Source organism: Triturus cristatus, chromosome 8, assembly GCF_964204655.1.
Source record: "Triturus cristatus chromosome 8, aTriCri1.1, whole genome shotgun sequence".
In the NCBI taxonomy this organism is placed as follows: domain Eukaryota; kingdom Metazoa; phylum Chordata; class Amphibia; order Caudata; family Salamandridae; genus Triturus; species Triturus cristatus.
The window spans coordinates 591,673,357-591,691,211 of NC_140591.1; the positions used below are offsets into that span (position 1 = coordinate 591,673,357).

The 17,855-nt window shown below is 44.2% G+C and overlaps 1 protein-coding gene across 1 annotated transcript in view; it reads right to left on the reverse strand.

The window, feature by feature from the left end:
- Positions 1–12,354: 12,354 nt before the first annotated feature.
- Positions 12,355–17,855, reverse strand: part of COMMD6 (COMM domain containing 6) — a 137,144-nt gene continuing 131,643 nt past the window's right edge. The window contains exon 7 of the mRNA XM_085622021.1: positions 12,355–13,405. Within this exon, the coding sequence (XP_085478147.1) occupies positions 13,355–13,405 (51 nt within the window). The 3' untranslated portion in view covers positions 12,355–13,354. The remainder of the gene's footprint in view (positions 13,406–17,855) is intronic.

Consider the following 17,855-nt stretch of genomic DNA (forward strand, 5'->3'; position numbering starts at 1 on the left):
AAACAAGAGCATCATATGCAGCATCAATAACAAAACATCTTATCCAGCATATTATGTTTCATGCTGCCCCCTCTAAAACTCTCCCCCCTCCTCCCACCTTCCCCACCCACCGGTGCGCCTTAAGGTATATACAGTATAATCAATTACAGAATTCCCGGAGCAGTTTAACAACATCATTTAGCAGGGACAGTACAGTACTGGAGGAATTGAGATCATACACAATAACTGACGCTATTAGCCTATAGATAGTTGGTCAATCTATTCAATTGTGGGAGCTAGGACCCCCCCGTCCCTCTTCGAGTGAGCCCTCCTCTGAGTCTGTGTCCGGTGTCTGAAGTGCTGCAACTAAGGCCTCCCATGCCCTCGCTGTCTCTTACGCTTTGTCGTTATTCATGCGTGAGGCTTGTTGCAATCTAAGTATGCCCTTACTCCGCACCCATTTGAGCAACTCTGCCCGCCATCTTCCCACCTTAGTTCCCTGTCGTGATTTCCAATGCATAGTAAGCTCCCGTTTAGCCAATACAAGCCCTAAGTCTAGGAATTTGCTAGTCACTTTCGTTCTGGCAGTATGCGGGAACCAATGCAGTAGGCAAGTACCCTGCTCTAGTGCTAATGTCCTATCAGTAATAGTATTCAAGAGGTCCAACACCTCCTCCCAATAGGTTCCCAAGTCCGTGCTCCCCCACATCATATGCAGAAAATTCGCTCCCTATAGAGCACAGCGCGGACACTGAGCCGCCGCCGCTTCAAAATACTGATTAAGCTTTGCAGGTGTTAGGTACGCTCTATGCAGGACATAAAACTATATCAATTGAAACCGGGCATTTCTCGTACTCTTCCATGCCCTCTTAACCAGTTGAGCCCATGTCTTCTCAGGGATTTCCCTGCCAAGATCCGCTTCCCATTTCCCCTGCAGTGCTCGCAATGGGTCTAAATTCTCTGTCAGCATTCGCCGGTATAAGCACGTTATAGCCTTAAATGTCCCTGTGGCCATTACTACATATTGGCATGCCATTGAGGTTCGTGGTTCCGACAAACCCGCCTTCCAATAGTGTTGGATTGCGGCAATAAGCGCCGAATGCAACAAGTAGTCCCCTCGTGGAAGGTCATACCTATGCCGCAAGTCCTGGAACGACAACAAGGTCTCGTTCTCGTATAGGTCCCCCAACACCTGTATCCCCAGGTCCTCCCAGTTTGCCAGCGCTGTCCAGTCCCCTTCATGCGGGAATGCTGTACACATGCCCAGCGGTATCTCCGGGGCATACGGACGAGCGAAACCGGCCCTACGCTAACTCCGGTTCCAGCACAGCCTCATCGTCCGTTCCTCAGTCGTGAGTGTCTCAAGTCGCATCTTCTGTTAGTACTAGGAAAGATAAGATATAACGCGGGACCCAACGACCCTCAGGGCCATCCGGACCCCGGAACTCCCTCGCCACAGCTTGTGTGAGCCACTGCAGCTGGGCCGCTAAATAATACCTCTCAAAATCTGGGACTGCCATGCCCCCGTCTGCTCTTGGTCTTATCATTGTGGCCATTGCTACTCGCCTCCTGCCTGTCCCCCACAGAAACCCGCTAGTCATAGAGCGGAGCTGCCGGAACACGGAGCCCGGGACCCAAATCGGCAAAGTCCGAAAGTAGTATAGTAAACGCGGCAGCGCTACCATCTTCAGGAGCGCTCCCTGCCCCGCTACTGATATTGGCAGCGCACTCCAGAATGCCATACTGCCCCTAAGGCCATGTATGGCCCGACCTAGGTTGCCTTCCAGTAAATAGTCAGGGGCGTAGTAAATATTGGTAACGAGATAAGGCAGACATCTAGGTTCCCAACGAACCTCCATCAGCTTGGGAGGATCCTTCGTAGTCGGGGCCACTGGAAATAAGCAAGTCTTTGCCCAATTCACCCTCAACCCCGAGTAACGTCCAAACACACGAACACCTCACAGTCTCTCATGTCACAATATACCAAGATGCTCCTCCAATTCGCTCCCACAGTGCAACTTTACTCTGGCAGCTTCAGTATGTCAGCAACCACTGCCTGGCTAGATCAACTGCCAAACGTAAGGATGTTTTTAGTGACAGTGTCTATAGACACTATATATTCTTCAAGAACAAGTCACATGCTATTTACGGTGAGCCCAAAAAGAAAGTCCATACGTGCGGATGATTGAGAGAGATCTAATATAAGCCTTTAATACAGGAATTGGAGCTCAAAGGCAGGCCTCGTCCTTAAGTCTCTGTGACATATAGCCCTGCCACTGCATAGTACTCTTTCCAAAGGCCTCCTCTTTACATAGCAGTTGGCTGTTATTCATATTCCCCTCACATGCACACCCTTTTTGCAAGGAACCTGCACCAGGACAGACATTTCCATTCCCTGTAGTCAAGTCAGCGAGCAGAGGCACAACATCTTGTCTCCTGTCACCACTAGAGATCTCTGGGCCAACCGGGTGCAGGGCCGTCACCCCAGCAGCCACCCCCCACAGAGATTCACCAATAAGCCAGAGTCAGCAGGCATCTCTTGTTGCTTCTGGTATTCCTACCAGCAGTGCTTTAAATGGGCCAGTACTCACCGGTACTGAGTACCAGCACACTCCTCAGTGTAATACCATTGCGTACCAGTACTTCTCCTTGTGTTTAGTGAGTACTGGTACTCCTGGTGGCATTCTGGGGTTAGGCTCTGGGTTATTGGGTTTATGACACTTCCTGCAAGTATATTCCAGAGGCAGCTTGCTCCTTCAGCCTTACTCTCTAACTGACAGTGCGAGAGGAATAAGGAGATGTGGCTTGACGGCTAGAGCTCCCGATACTGGATCTGTCACGCTGTCAGTTGCAGTGTAATGTTGCAGCGCTAGAATACACTCACCATTGTCTGTGAGAGCACCTAACGCATTTCAGCCAAATTTGGCTCCTGTGTAAGGCACAATTGATACTTTTTTGCAGTTATATATAGCGCAAAGTTGACAGGAGGGCATTCAAGCGCTGTACACGAGAAGCAGAAGTTCTACATGAAAGCATACTTTTTTTGTTTTTTTGGTACAGGGAGGTAAAATCCTAGCATTGGCTCAACATCCTGTGATTCTAGCAAATCACTTAAATCTCCCCATGCCATAAAAACAAAAATGTATGCTTTCACGGAAACCGTCTGCTTCTCTTGTAAAACGCTTTAATGCCCTTGGGCCAAGTTCACGCTATATAAAATGACAAAAAATACCAATTACACCCTGCACCTATGAGCTGAACTTGGCCAAAGGGCACTATGGACTTTAGGTTGAAGAAGAAATTGCTGCTATTGTACATGCCTGCCTCGAAGCCACACCCGAGACACACCATCTCCGGACACACCCCAATTCAATTCTCTTTTTCCATTTAACGCACTGGCTACCAGGCCCTCTGGTGTGCAAGTGGCAGGCCGAGGGTTATTTGCAATCTGGTCAGGGCCTCCCATGGGGCCTGCTTGCACCCAAGAAGGGCCACGTCTTAAACCAAACCCACTCTTGCAGGGCTTTAAGTGGGATAAAAAAAAAACTATGGGGGTCTTTCAAAGGAACGTGACTTATGTAATTGCGGGCGTGGCTTAGAAACTCCTTAGCTGAAAATGTGTGCATTAGCATAGTGTGCCCTCCAATTGGTATTTTCCAGCTTCTGGTAATCACATCCAGATATATAATCAGGGCTGTAAGTGGGCCGCGTCCTGTTGGTGCTCAGCACCAGCAGTTTTGAAAAGCAGATGCCGAGACAGGTCTGTATCGTTTTCTCCATTTTTACCCTCAGGGTGATGGAAAAAAAAGAAACCTTGACTCTGCAATAGTACAACCAATCACTGTCTTTGATGTAACTTCAAAGAAACTCGTTTTTTTCAGTTTTATATGGTGCAAACTTTGAGTACTTTACATGAGCACCAATTACATTTCACAAGGGCATATCTATTTTTGAATCACAAGCGTTAGGCTCGAACCTGTTTTCTCAGCTGGAAGGTGGGCTGCTCTAGCTTTATGCCACAAATTCGCCCTCAAGAGCGAGTAGCATTTTCAATATTATACACAACAAAGTGATAACTGTTGCTTATCTTATGCAACTTACAACCATTCACAAAGCCAATAGTTCTGGCTTGTTGTAGGTGTAATGTTACTTGTGTTATATATCTGGATGAATGGACAGAAGCAGCAAAATACCAGTCGGGCGGCGCACTATGCTAAGCACAGAATTTTTAGCTTGTGTTTTAAGCTACACCCTTAATTACAGCGTTATAATAGACAACAGAAGCATAAACCCATAAACCTCGTTGAGACTGGGGTAGTTATGTAAAGAACAACAAGTAATCTCAACTGGTATCATTCAAAGTAGACAGTTAAAGTGCATGTACGAGACATTACAGTTGAGATAAGGAAGACTCTCAGACAGAAAATTTAGAAAAAAAGCAACTTGTATTAGATCAAGTTAATACAAAAGGACATAAAGCAACATAAATAAACAGAATAATGGAACAGTTGTAACAGCACTGTACGCAAAGTCAATATAGCATAGGGACAACCCGAAATTGTACTTGGTGCTTAAAAGTGTACGTGACACGGCGACGCAAGTGACAAAGTGAGATCAGCAGGGGACGGCGCAAAGTGAAGTGAATTGTTGACCAATTCTTTACAGCACCGTTTGAATTTTGCAACCCAGTCCTGGTGACGATCCCAATTTAACCGGATCGAAACGCCGTCGACCTTTCAGCTCAATTGATGGCCTTATGGTTCTTTGAATAAATACATAATCATTTTTATTGTTTAAAATTGAGTTCAGAACCTTTGTGTTTATTGTTCAACCACTCACTTTCACTTCACTTTGCGCCGTCCCCTGCTGATCTCACTTTGTCACTTGCGTCGCCGTCTCCGTGTCACATACACTTTTAAGCACCAAGTACAATTTCGGGTTGTCCCTATGCTATATTGACTTTGCGTACAGTGCTGTTACAACTGTTCCATTATTCTGTTTATTTATGTTGCTTTATGTCCTTTTGTATTAACTTGATCTAATACAAGTTGCTTTTTTCTAAATTTTCTGTCTGAGAGTCTTCCTTATCTCAACTGTAATGTCTCGTACATGCACTTTAACTGTCTACTTTGAATGATACCAGTTGAGATTACTTGTTGTTCTTTACTTAATTACAGCGGCCACGCCCCTATGAAAGACCCCCCCAGTTTTTTCATTCAACTTAAAGCCCTATTTATAATACAAGTAACACGCCAGGACTATTGGCTTTGTCAATTGTTGTTAGTTGCATAAGATAAATAAGTAACAACTATGGCTTCCTTGTAGAGCATTTTGAAAATTCGTCAGTTTAGTAATGATAAGACTGTGAAAGAAATATAACGAGTCACTTTGAGGTAGCATGAAAGGCAGTGAAGGGTGGTACTGCTGCAGAGTTAACATTTATTTTTTTATCCTGAGGGTGAGGGCGAAAATGGAGAGCCCGACAGGGCCAGTCTCAGCACCTGCTGTTTTAGGACCCTTCTTGGCAGGCCCTAATGTTCCATCAGGCCGCGCCTCCGGATGGTGGCCGCTTTCTCTCCTCTCAGGGCCACGTTTTGACAGTGACTGACTCCGTGCAGCGATGAATACCAGTATCTGTAAAGACTGATGATTACTTTGAAAGGATGCAGCTGACGGATTATATCTTCGGCCTACAGAGCTCTCTTAATAAGCCACCATTGTGTTTCGTGCTGTGTAGCGCTCCCATGCTATTTGCTGTTTGGTGCATCATTCCACCTTCCAGGAAATGCTGCCACTGGAATGCATGAGGCTTTACATCTGAAAAATACACTCAGTCGGTTATCACATTCAATTATATGTCTCATGTATGCATTCGATACAGAAAGCAATCTTTTTTGCTACTTTTTTCACACCATTGTTGTGAAAAAAAGCATTTTTGCGTGCAATGGCTTTACACAGCACATGTGATGTTGCAATACGGGTTAGCTATTTTGTGGTGCCAGGCAGGAGGGTGAGAAGATTCAAGACAGACCTCCATGCACAGGGACGGGACCTCACGCAAAGGTGCCAGGCCAGTACCCTACGTCCCTTTTTGTTTGCTTGCTTGTCAGAGTGCCTTGAAAGGATGGGTGATCTTCTTTGCCAGCACCTCACAGGATCATGTCATTTGACTCATTCCTCAATGTTCAACCCCCCAAACTGGGCAACCATTTTGCAGAGTTGCAGTGCCGAGCAGCATGTAGGTAGCATTAGCCCCCAAGGAGAAGACGTACGTCATGTTAGGGGTGAATGTGGGCTTTCAACAACAGTTATAAATGTGTGACATATTTTTAATTGCTGAGTAAGACAGATACAGCACAGTAATCAACAGGTGTCCTTCAATATAGTAATGACCTAGGTACACTACAATCTCACTCTGACGAATTCTCTTGGAGGGAGGATCATTTTGCTTCTCTGGGTCAAAAACTCTTTAGTCAGATGCATAACATTATTGCAATTTAAGGAGCAAGGGACTAGTGGTGAAGCGAGGGTGTCATGCAGCGCAAAGCAAGCACAAGACATTGCCCCGCTGCCCACAAGCTGACTTGTAGACTCCATAAATGGGGTGCAGTAGTTTACATTTGGGATGTGCCTCGAAAGGGCCACTGGGGACTGCATTACTACCTACCCACAGATCCCTCACCATTAGAATACCACCCTGGCGGCAAATTGGATCCAGAAACTTTTCATGACAGCGATCCCACATCCATCCATCCTTCGTCCATCCCAGAAGTGACAGAGCGGAATTGCATATAAGCGCCAACCGAGTAAGGGATTTTGAGGTTGGAGGGATAGGTACCTGATGTTATAGAATGGTTGGCCAAAGTTCTTGATGGAGGAGGTATTGATAACTTCTGTGCAAGGCAAAGATAAAATTGCAAAATAATTAAAACAAGAAAACAATCATGCATTCTTTTCATGACATCTCTAATGTGCCCATTTTTACCAGGACTTTCGCTTGGGGCAAGCTGAGTAGGACGTGGTATAAGGAGCAAAGTGAGATTAGCGCTACATCAACAAGTGGGCAAATGGTCTCCAGCAACCTACAAAGACCAGAAAAGTAATAGGTTTGTTGCCTGTTAGTCAAGTCTTTAAAAGTTTCAGGGATTTTATAAGAGAATGTTAGGGAGGATGGTCCAAAGTGTTCAAGAGCCTTGTGGCAGCTAAATGTGGCTTTGTTTCCCATACCCATTATGCAAGTGAGAAGCACAGCCTAACAGGCAAACTAGCATACCTGAGCGAATAGGCAACTTTATGCTAAGAGAAATTAGGGCCTAATTACGATGGCGGTCATTCAGATGACTGCCCACCATCACAGCGGGAATGCAACAGGCCGTCAAAGAGTTGGCGGTCCCACCCACCATATAACGATTAGACAACCATATAGGCGGTTGGAAAATGCCTTTTTAAACTGCGGCTTGTGCTGTGGCCCAGGAAAGGGTGCATGGATGTGTGGGGGGGGGGGCACTACATGCGCCTCCCCTAGGCCATTTAGTAGTGGCCTATGGGGAACGGGGGGCCTGCTTGGAGCTCCCAAAGTCCCTTTCCGCTGCCTTTTCATGGCGGTGGGACCTCCATGAAGAGGCAGTCAAAAAGGGATATCCTAATTCCTGCCCAGGTGCCTCGCAGGCCCCGCCCCATTGTAGAGTTAGGAATCGGACCGCCATCCCGAAGGGATCTTTGATCCTGTCGGAGACTGCAGTCCTATCCCTCGACCTCTGCGCTCCGACCGCTGGTAATGTAATCCGGCGGTTGGACGGATTCCCAGGATATAGGCCAGACGATTGCCAGGATGGTGGCGGTTCGTCCTACATCGTGATGACCCCCTAAGAGTCCAGAACGTCAGGAGTAGGAGAGTAACTGCTCAGTGCATGAAATGGGGCACTATAAACTGTATTTGTTTCCAAATAGGCAGCCAATGTAGGGAACGAAGCGTGGGAAAAATATGGTACCTCTTCTTTTAGCCTCACAGCAATCATGCTGCTGCATTTTGGGGGAGCGACATGCAGGCAAACATAGCTTTGGACACTAACAGGTAAATACTATTTTTGTACACATTCACTGGTTGGATCAATGCACTGAAAACGGGTAGACATAGGTTAGTGTCCATACATAGTGTCCATAATAGGCAGAATGTGGCAGAGGGCCCTGAGAAGAAAGAAGATGACACTTTTGTCTGTCGCCACCTGGGGACTGAGAGACAGTTGGTGAGCCAGGAGAAATGTTCAGGTCTTAAACAAATGTGGCTCATGTAGACTGGACTTTTTACAAGAGACAGTGGTCCCTGGGACAGTAAAGGATACGTATACAATGAATACAGCCCCAATCAGTACTATATTTACGCCAATATCCAGAAAGGTAAAGGCTATTTTAATATGCAAAATAGTTGAAAATAGAACACAGAATGCAAGTCAAATAACAGTGGGATACAAGCCTGTATCCATAGACCCACATATCAAAAAAACAAACAAAGTAAAAAGGCTCAGGCAGTTTGTGGTTTTTTCAATAAGCTAATACACAAATGGCGTATGTATGTATTAGCTTATTGAAACAACCACAAACTGCCTGAGCCTTTTTACTTTGTTTGTTTGTTTGATATGTGGGTCTATGGATACAGGCTTATATCCCACTGTTATTTGAATCGCATTCTGTGTTCTATTTTCAACTATTTTGCATGTTAAAATTGCCTTCATCTGGCTGGATATTGGCGTACATATAGTACTGATTGGGGCTATATTCATTGTTTACACATCCTTTACTGTCCCAGGGACCACTGTTTCATGTAAAAAGTTAGTTTACAAGGTCCCTGACCGATTCTATTTGGGCTCCCTTGTTCTGTATACACACATCATGTAGAATGGAGATACATAGCATGGGGGGTGCACTTAATGGCCAATAGAAGCAGGGAGAGATAGACAGTCAACAGAACCTCAATTTGCATGGATTTATCTTCAGAAAGTTGACCAACATCCAACTTTTAGCTACTTCCAAGCACGTTGTAAAATGAGTGACTTGGTTTGTGGCCATTCCTTTACTGGAGAGACCAATCGTCAGCTGAGTGTCATCTGTCCACAGGAACAACTGCACTCCATGAATACACATTAGGCACGCGTGAGGTTTCAAGCAGATATAAACAAGAGAGGTTGCAAAACTGTGACACTGGCAGAAAGCAGCAGCCGTTTTCCAAAGTTCCCTTTCCCATGCAAACATACCCCCTTACTAGTAGCCCCTTTATCAGATTCATTCGGTCCCCAAAGTTTGAGTAAACAGCAGAGGGACACTGAGAGGAACGGAGTGGAGTGTACAGAGAAAGACAAAAGGTCTGGGAGATGGTGATGGTGGATGCTGGATATGTGGTAATGTCTGCACGTTTCGTTTTTAATTCTGTGTCAGAGAAAAGGAGGAAGGACTGAGGCAGGTTGGAATGTGTGTGACAGGAGGCGAGCTGGGTGCTTTGCAAATTAAGGGAGCAAAATCAGCATGGTAGGGAATAAAGTGTAGAGGGTCTGGGCAGTATAAGATGGGAAGGGGTAGACAGTGTCTCAAAAATGAGAACTAAATCAACAGCAAATGTAGCTGCAATGAACCCACACCAGCAAAGAAGCATAGGACACAGACTCCAAACAAAGAAGTTTTTAGTGTTGTCTTGAAACAAAGGATATTATTGCAATACCTAATTTCATCAGGGAAAATCACATTCAGCTTTTTTTCTAAAACATTTGGGTGGGATCTTGTCAGCTGAAAAGGCCTTTGAGTACTGGCTGATCATATAATGTTGCTTTAAATATTCAGGTAGAAAAAATTGATGGGTGGAATGATTGACTAAACTCAACCATTGGTTATTCTCAGGCAACATATCAGCCCTTTGTTTTTGCCTGCTATGCCATAACATTTTATACCTTCTTATGCTTTTTACTCATAAAACACTAAGTCAGTCCTCATCTATGGGACTCGTGTTCTCACTTTATAAAAACTTGTTAAATGAATGAAAAAACCACAGCAGTGTGGATTCCCTTAGTTTGCAGAGAGCTGTTTAATCCTCTGCTTATTATTTGTATATCTGTTTTCCTCTGTTGAGCGCGTTTCAAGGAGTGGATGCTGAATACTGCATCAGGGGTGCATGGAAAACCTAGGACAGAGTTGCTTAGAGTGGTGTTTGAAAATATAGCCTAGTATGTGCACGTTAGACACTCTCAGCTACAGAAGAAGTTTATTCCCAGGGCCACTGGAATTATGCAATTGTGCGGCCGGGCTGTTTTACGCATAATTATAGATTTGCCGCATTTGCCACATAATCCATCATCTGCTGCATAATCTGCAGTCTTTAACAAAAACGAAAATGTTGCTTCACGCTCAAACGGTTTGATAGTTAAAAAGGCAGCAACATGTGTTGCCGAGCAGTGGAAAGCCCTTTGTAAAGCTTGACTTGACATCATTCTGTTGTTTAATTCTATATTTGGCTGTTAAACTGGTACCAATGAGACGTAACCAATGTTTAGAAATTGTTACCAAGTGAAAAATGTACTAAATAATCAAGTAATACTATTTCAAAATATGTTGCATTATACTGCATAATTTACTCAATCCTGCCGCATATTTGGCCCTGCCCTGCTGCATAATTCCAGTGGTCCTGGTTATGCCTTACCACAAAACCATGGGTGTCAGAGTAATGCAAGCTTCCCATTACAAACTACCTACAGGGGTTCTCGGGCCAGCCACATAGTCCTGTGCACTTTGCATCTTCCCCACCAGGTTTGCTTTACACAGCCTGGTGAGGAGCATGCAAAGCCTCCATGTCCCAGCCTGAGCACTGAACCACGGTGCTCATACCAATCACAACGCTGCATTGCAGCATTGTGATTGGCTATGGGGAGCCTGGGAACCCGGGTGCTTCCTGCTGCTGGCGGAGACGGGAAGAAGAGGATGGAGGAAAAGCAGCGGCCGGCTGGCCTAGGTAAGTGTCTTTTTTTATTCCTTACCGCTCCCTCTACCCCCGCCCCACCACTTCCGACGGTAGCAGCCGCAATGTCTGTCCGCTCCCTCCTTTTTTTCTTTTCTGGTACGTATCTAACTGGTCCAGCTGAGACAATAATTACCATCACATTGCCATTCTGGTTTCACTTTTTAACGTTTAACGCAAAGTAAAAAATACAGCTGAAGAAGATAAATGACCAGGTTGTGCGGAGGGATTTGATTTTTTTTTTTTATTTAAAACCTCTATTTATCGTTTTTTTCCAACAGTGCAAAAACAACATTGTACTTTTTTGGGGGAGTTTTATATAGCATGAACTAGACCAGTCGGTATCAGAGCGCTTTACATGAGCACCACTTGCTTTAAAGACGGACACATTCATTTTGTTACACACGGGGAGATTACGTGATCTGCCAAGAATCACAGGATGGTAAGCATCCGTGCCGGGCAGGGCCAGACTGGCCGTAGCGGGCACCGGGAGTTTCCCCGGTGGGCTGCCAGGGTGCCGGCCAGCAATATCAGCCCCTGTAAAAAAAATCGGCCGAAACCGGCCCTAACAAACATCTCGGCCGTACTCCCCCCTCACCCCTAGGGGGTACGGCCAAGCAGTTTGCCACCGCCGGTTTCGGTTCCCAGTCGGCCCTGATGCAGAGTATCAAACCCTGTACTCCAGCTTCCAGGTCGACTGCTCTAGCCACAAGAAGTCATTTGAATATTAATTGCAATACAGCTGCAAGACTGTCTTCAAGCTATTAATCATACAATTCAGCACATATTGGTAGTGCCAACATCTAACAGAGTACCTCGGAACAGTTGTACGTGTCACTAATTCTGCTCCATGCTCCCCACGTCGGGCAAGGACGTATCACTCTCAGTACTACCAGTGTCAGACACTAAAATGCATCCACAAAAGGTCCTCCAGGTCTGCCTGCAATTTGTCATCAGTTCTCACGCGTCTGAGATGCACCTCCTCAGCCAGAGACCACTCCGAGACCTCCTGGACCCACTGGGCCACCACAGGAACCCCCACTCCCATCCAGGTAATGGCGACATGCCACCGGGCCCGTACCAAGGCCAGATGCATGAAGCGGTAAGATATCTTGTGTTTCTTGGGTCTGGCAATATTTCACAACAAACAGTGTTGCGGCGTCAATTCACACCTCAAAGCCGAGGTCCTGTGCAATCTATCCACCATGGCCGACCAAAATGCCAAGATTGGAGAGTGTTAATGTACAAGATGCACAAGCAGTACATTTACAAGTACGTATAATTCTAGAGATCAAATCTACGGAATAATAAAGTTTGATTGCAGACAGTAAAAATATGCACTCCATATTGCAGCAAAAACACAGACACACGTTCCGTTTTCTAAAATACAAAGTTTATTCTTAGAAAAGTTGTAAAACTCTCACCTCTATCGCTATCTAGGTAACAACATAGAGGAGAAAAAAATTACATACAAATGGCGAATGGAGAAAAAAAGTCAAGATTCCAAAACATTAGAGAAAAGACGATGGACATTTTTTAACTATACTTTTATATATTAAAAAAAGTAAACAGTACATTAAACAAACATTTTTAGTTCTTCTAATACTAGAGGCAAACTAAAACTGTAAATGAATTCAAAATGGCTAAAAAACACAAACAAGGAAAGAATTGTCCTGCAATCAAGGGGGTAATCTGTGTTTGCCGGACAAGCAGCTGTCAAGTCTGGGCCATACCAGTGGAGAGCTGAACATCCATGTTTTGCCTTCTTGGTGGAACGGACAGGACTGGTCAAAGGCTAAGGTAATGATTGATACCCTCATAGGACACCGCTAACAAGTAGTGACCAACTGGTCTTAAAAGCATCAAATTGGTACTAATTCCAGCAGCAATATATTATTCTTTATAGGGCAACACAAACCCTTACACTAAATCTACAAGGGTCAAAGCACTACTCTGCTTACTTAAACATAGAGGGCCCAATGAACAAACTGTTTTTCAGTCATTATGACTGACCTCTCAAAATGGAGGGATAAGTAACACCTAGGTCAGGAATACGTCACACTTACAGAAAAGCGTTTATACATTTGGCCCACGAAGTTTCATGAAAAAATGTCCAGAGACACATAAACACAAACTACAAGACAATATCCTGAACATTGTTATTAAGTCAACATAATCAATCTCCTGATGAAAATATATGAAATGGAAGAAATTCAAGCATCATCAAAAAATATACAATTTTATGGATATTTATTTGAATATACAGTACAAATAAAGCACAGGCTTATAAGCTGAGCCTTCAGAACAAGTAAATGCTTAATAGAAAAAAAAATCACAAAAGGTGCAACTGGGTTTCAATAGGTCTTTAAGAATTGGTTACACGGTTTCAAGAACAGCTGCCATTTCCTTGAATTGCTTGAAAAAATTCTGAAAACAAAATTGAAAAGATGGGGATGAGTTGTTAAACATAAAACCATGAATATTCCAAATAAATTATTCTATACCAGTAGTTGCAAAATGTCACCCGTGTGTAACACATTTTTAAAATGTTCACAAAGTGAAATGGATAACTTGTAAACAGACACCAGCCAAACTGAAGAGATTTAATAGGCTACGAGCTTTGATTACTTGTTCGACAATCAGAGCTTATGTTCACGGCCCTGTCACTACAAAACAATTCTGAGTGCTGGATGTATCCTAGAGAGAAGCAAAACAGAAAACGTGAACTAAAACTAGTGTTGGATAAAATCTCAAACTTTCGTTCCATTATATTCGAAAAGTAAATACAATTCGTGAAATGCTGCATTGTGTACTTGCCCTTACCTCAAACAAAACTTGAACAGATCTGCTAGGCATATCACGTGTTCCAAAGTCACGTGACTTAGTGGCAGGGTTTGAGGAGCAAATGTCTTTTGGCTGTATTTTCTGTGTTCCCGGAAAACAATTTCTGCTCAAACCACACTGCCAGAGGCTAAACTCTCAAAACAAATATATGAGTCAAATTCAGGAGAAGGTGCACGTCGGGTCTGGGTGCTTCGCCTTATGCTGGGGCGAAATATTAGCATGTGAGATAATGAATTTACTCTGACAAATAGCAGAGTTAGCAAGTGTTTACAAATAAAACTGGCCAGACAACTTTTTGAAGGAACAAATGAAATCCAAGAAAGTTTTACCTTCGCACCAAATGATCAGAAGCGGATGGTTATTTAACCTGATGGTAAGAAGCACGGGTTGCAAGTGTACGAGCGACAGTTTTCATCCCAACCTGTTTTGATCTCGCCTAAAGATGTTTTATCCGTCTCACTAGCATTATTTAATACAAATATATTAAATACAAAATACATACATAGGCATTAGTTGAGCCCTTTTTGTTCACTGGTCTGTTCATCTTTTATACACGTATTACTTCCGGTCACCACAGCACAGGGCAATAGGTCATCCCACTTCAGCCACTCACTCCTAGTGAGTGATGTCATTTTGCCAGATCTATATGCACACCTGACTAGAAAGAAGAACTCTTCAATGCAATGGCTGGTTTCCCAACAATTTATTTTGCTATGTGTTTTCTTTCAATTCTTTATCCTTTTTTTTGCGTCATTATTGTGTGTTTAAAGTATGGGCGCAATTCACAAACTGCATTTTGTAGTCCGTAAAGTACCACAGTAGTATTACCTACTTACTAAAAACAAATGTATTTGCTCACCTCAAGGATTCACAGGACTGAGCAGGGCTTTGTGACCTTCTAGGAAGAAGGTGCGACAGACATGTAAAGACAGGTGGCCAACCTTGGCAATGCCATCCGAGTCACTCATGAGGTGGGCAGGGATGTGAACTAGGAGTTGGTTTTCTCTGACTGTGTAGCACTGCTGTGCGCGAAAATCAGAAGATAAGGCTGAACTCCAGGGCGACCCACCTGAGTCTAGTGGCTGGAAGTGGCAGGCAGATATCCTGCATAGTAGGAATGATGCAGAAGAGGGACGATCTCCTGCAGATACACGGCAATCTGATGAATGTTACAAACAAAGTTTGGAGGCGGTGTGGCAGCGCCACAGATGACAAAGTGCCCTGGATGGGAAGGAAACCTAAAGGCCTTACACTAATAGCAGGAAATCTAGGAGACACAACATAGAACATACATGGAAGGATGACAATGGAGGTACCACAATATCACAAATCTTGGACAATATAGTCATAAAAAGGGTCATAGAGCCCTAGAAAACACAGCAATAAGGCGTAGGAGCGCTGCCCCACTTCTCTCAGAGAATTTCAAAAATAAAATGATAACGCAATGTTATTATTATCTTAGTTTTCTGTACTGGCTTAGGTGCAGGGCGGGATGGGACTGGGCTGTCCAGAGCAGGGGGAGTAGTGCTGGGCACTCTCCAAGTGCGCATGGTGGTTTGGCTGGCTGTCTTGGGCCAGCCATACAGTCATGGGAACTTAGCACTTCTCCACCCGGCTGTATTGCACAGCCTGGGTGAAGAACATTACAGTCTCCCACTCCCTGTCTGCGTGCCGAACCTCGTAAGAAGGACGGAGGAGCGGTGGCAGCAGTACCCAGGTAAGTGCAATTTTTGTTTTTTTCATTCCGTTGCCCCACCACCCCTGTTTTGTAGCAGCCGCCACTGGTAATTAGGATAACCCAAGCACCACTTAGAAGTTAAATAGGTGCATATCTTCAGTAGAAATGACATCAGTAAACAGAGAAACAATGAGTAACTAGTCTGTAATGCACCCAGAGAGCCACACAAGGCTGGATAAGTTCTACAAAAAATTCAAGTCAGTCACATCGGCTGGCAATGACGGCATCAAAAGTCACATGAATCTGTATCCATTCTCGATTAACCCCTTCGCTGCCAGGCCTTCCCCCCCCCCCCCCTGTGCCACGCCCTTTTTTGGCTATTTGGGGTAGTGCGCGCTGAGGCCCCTGTAACTTTTTGACCACATAAGGTATCCACGCCAAATGTGCGTCCTTTTCTTCCAACATCATGGGGATTCTTAAGGTACTCAGGGTTTGTGGATTCCCCTGGAGGGGTCCTAGAAATGAGCCAAAATACAGCAAAATATAGTTTTTTGGGGGGGAAATGGGAAAAATGGGCTGCAAATGAAAGCATCTGGGTTTTTCCCTGCAAATGTTATCAAAAAAGGGTATGTGGGGCTGAAATCACCATTTTCCCAGCTTTTAGGGGATACCAGACTTTTGTCAGAAACCCAACATTTTTTACACAGTTTTGACATTTTTCTGGGACATAGCCTATTTTTGCTATTTTTTGTGCTTTAAACCTCCTTCCAGTTAATGGTAGAAATGGGTACAAAAGCAATAATGGATCCTGGAAAGCTATACATTTTAGAGAAGTAGACAATATTCTGAATTCAGCAAGGGGTCATTTGTGTAGATCCATCAACGTTTCTTTATAGAAACTAACAGTTCAATATAGGATAAATTGAAAATTTGTTGAAAAAAAGCGCCTTTTGTGTCAACGTTTTCACTTGTAACTTCTTCTAATTTTGACAGCTCTTTGAAAGCAATATACCGTTACATCCGCTGGACATTACTGGTTGTGGGGATATATAGGACTTGTAGGTTCACCAAGAACCCGACGAACCCAGAGCCAAAAACTGAGCAGCAACTTGCAATGGTTTTTTATTATGTACCGGGTATATAGTAATTATTCTGTAAAAATGTGTACATGGAAAAATCGGTATGAAAGACACCTATGTATTTCTGAAATGGGAACAAAATATAGAGTTTAGAAACAGTAGATATTTGCACATTTCCAAAATTGGGAATACTCATACTAGCATGAGAATTATCAGTCATTTTTTTAGAATAACTTCTTTTTTACACAATGTCTTTCATTGGGAAGGCAGAAATGCATCGAAAGTCAATAGGTAATAACAGTTCCTTTACAAATCTGAATCACCCTAAGTCTCCCGATAAAAATGGTACCTCACTTGTAGGGGTAGGCATAGTGCCCACGACAGGAAATGGCTCAAAACCCAACGTGAACACACCACATTTTCACAATGCGAAATTACCTTTTTTTAGCAAAGCGCCTAGCTGTAGTTTTTTAACCCTAGCTGTGCCTGCACCTAGGGAAACCTAGCAAACCTATACATTTTTGAAAACTAGACAGCCAGGGGAATCCAGGATGGGGTGACTTGACTGCCTCCCACCAGGTTCTGTTACCCAGAATTCCTTGCAAACCTAAAAAATTGCCAAAAAAAAACACATTTCCCCACATTTCTCTGGTGGAAAGTTCTAGAATCTGCGTGGATCCACAAATTTCCACCCACCCCGCGTTCCCCAAAGTCTTCCGAGAAAAATAGTACCTCACTTGTGTGGGTCAGCCTAGTGCCCGCGACAGGAAACGGCGCAAAACGTAAGGTGGACACACCTCAATTTCGTAGCGAAAAATGACCCTTTTTTGGCAAAGTGCATAGCTGTAGTTTTTGAACCATAGCTCTGCCGGCACCTAGTGAAACCTAGCAAACCTATACATTTTTTAAAACTAGACACCCAGGGGAATCCAGGATGGGGTGATTTGACTGCCTCCCACCAGGGTCTGTTACCCAGAATCCCTTGCAAACCTAAAAAATTGTCAAAAAAACCACATTTTCTCCATATTTCTGTGGTGGAAAGTTCTGGAATCTACTTGGATCCACAAATTTCCACCCACCCAGTGTTCCCCAGTCTTCCGAGAAAAATGGTACCTCACTTGTGTGGGTCGGCCTAGTGCCCGCGACAGGAAACGGCGCAAAACACAACGTGGACACACCTCAATTTCGCTGTGAAAAATGACCTTTTTTTGGCAAAGTGCCTAGCTGTAGTTTTTGATCCATAGCTCTGCCGGCACCTAGGGAAATCTAGCAAACC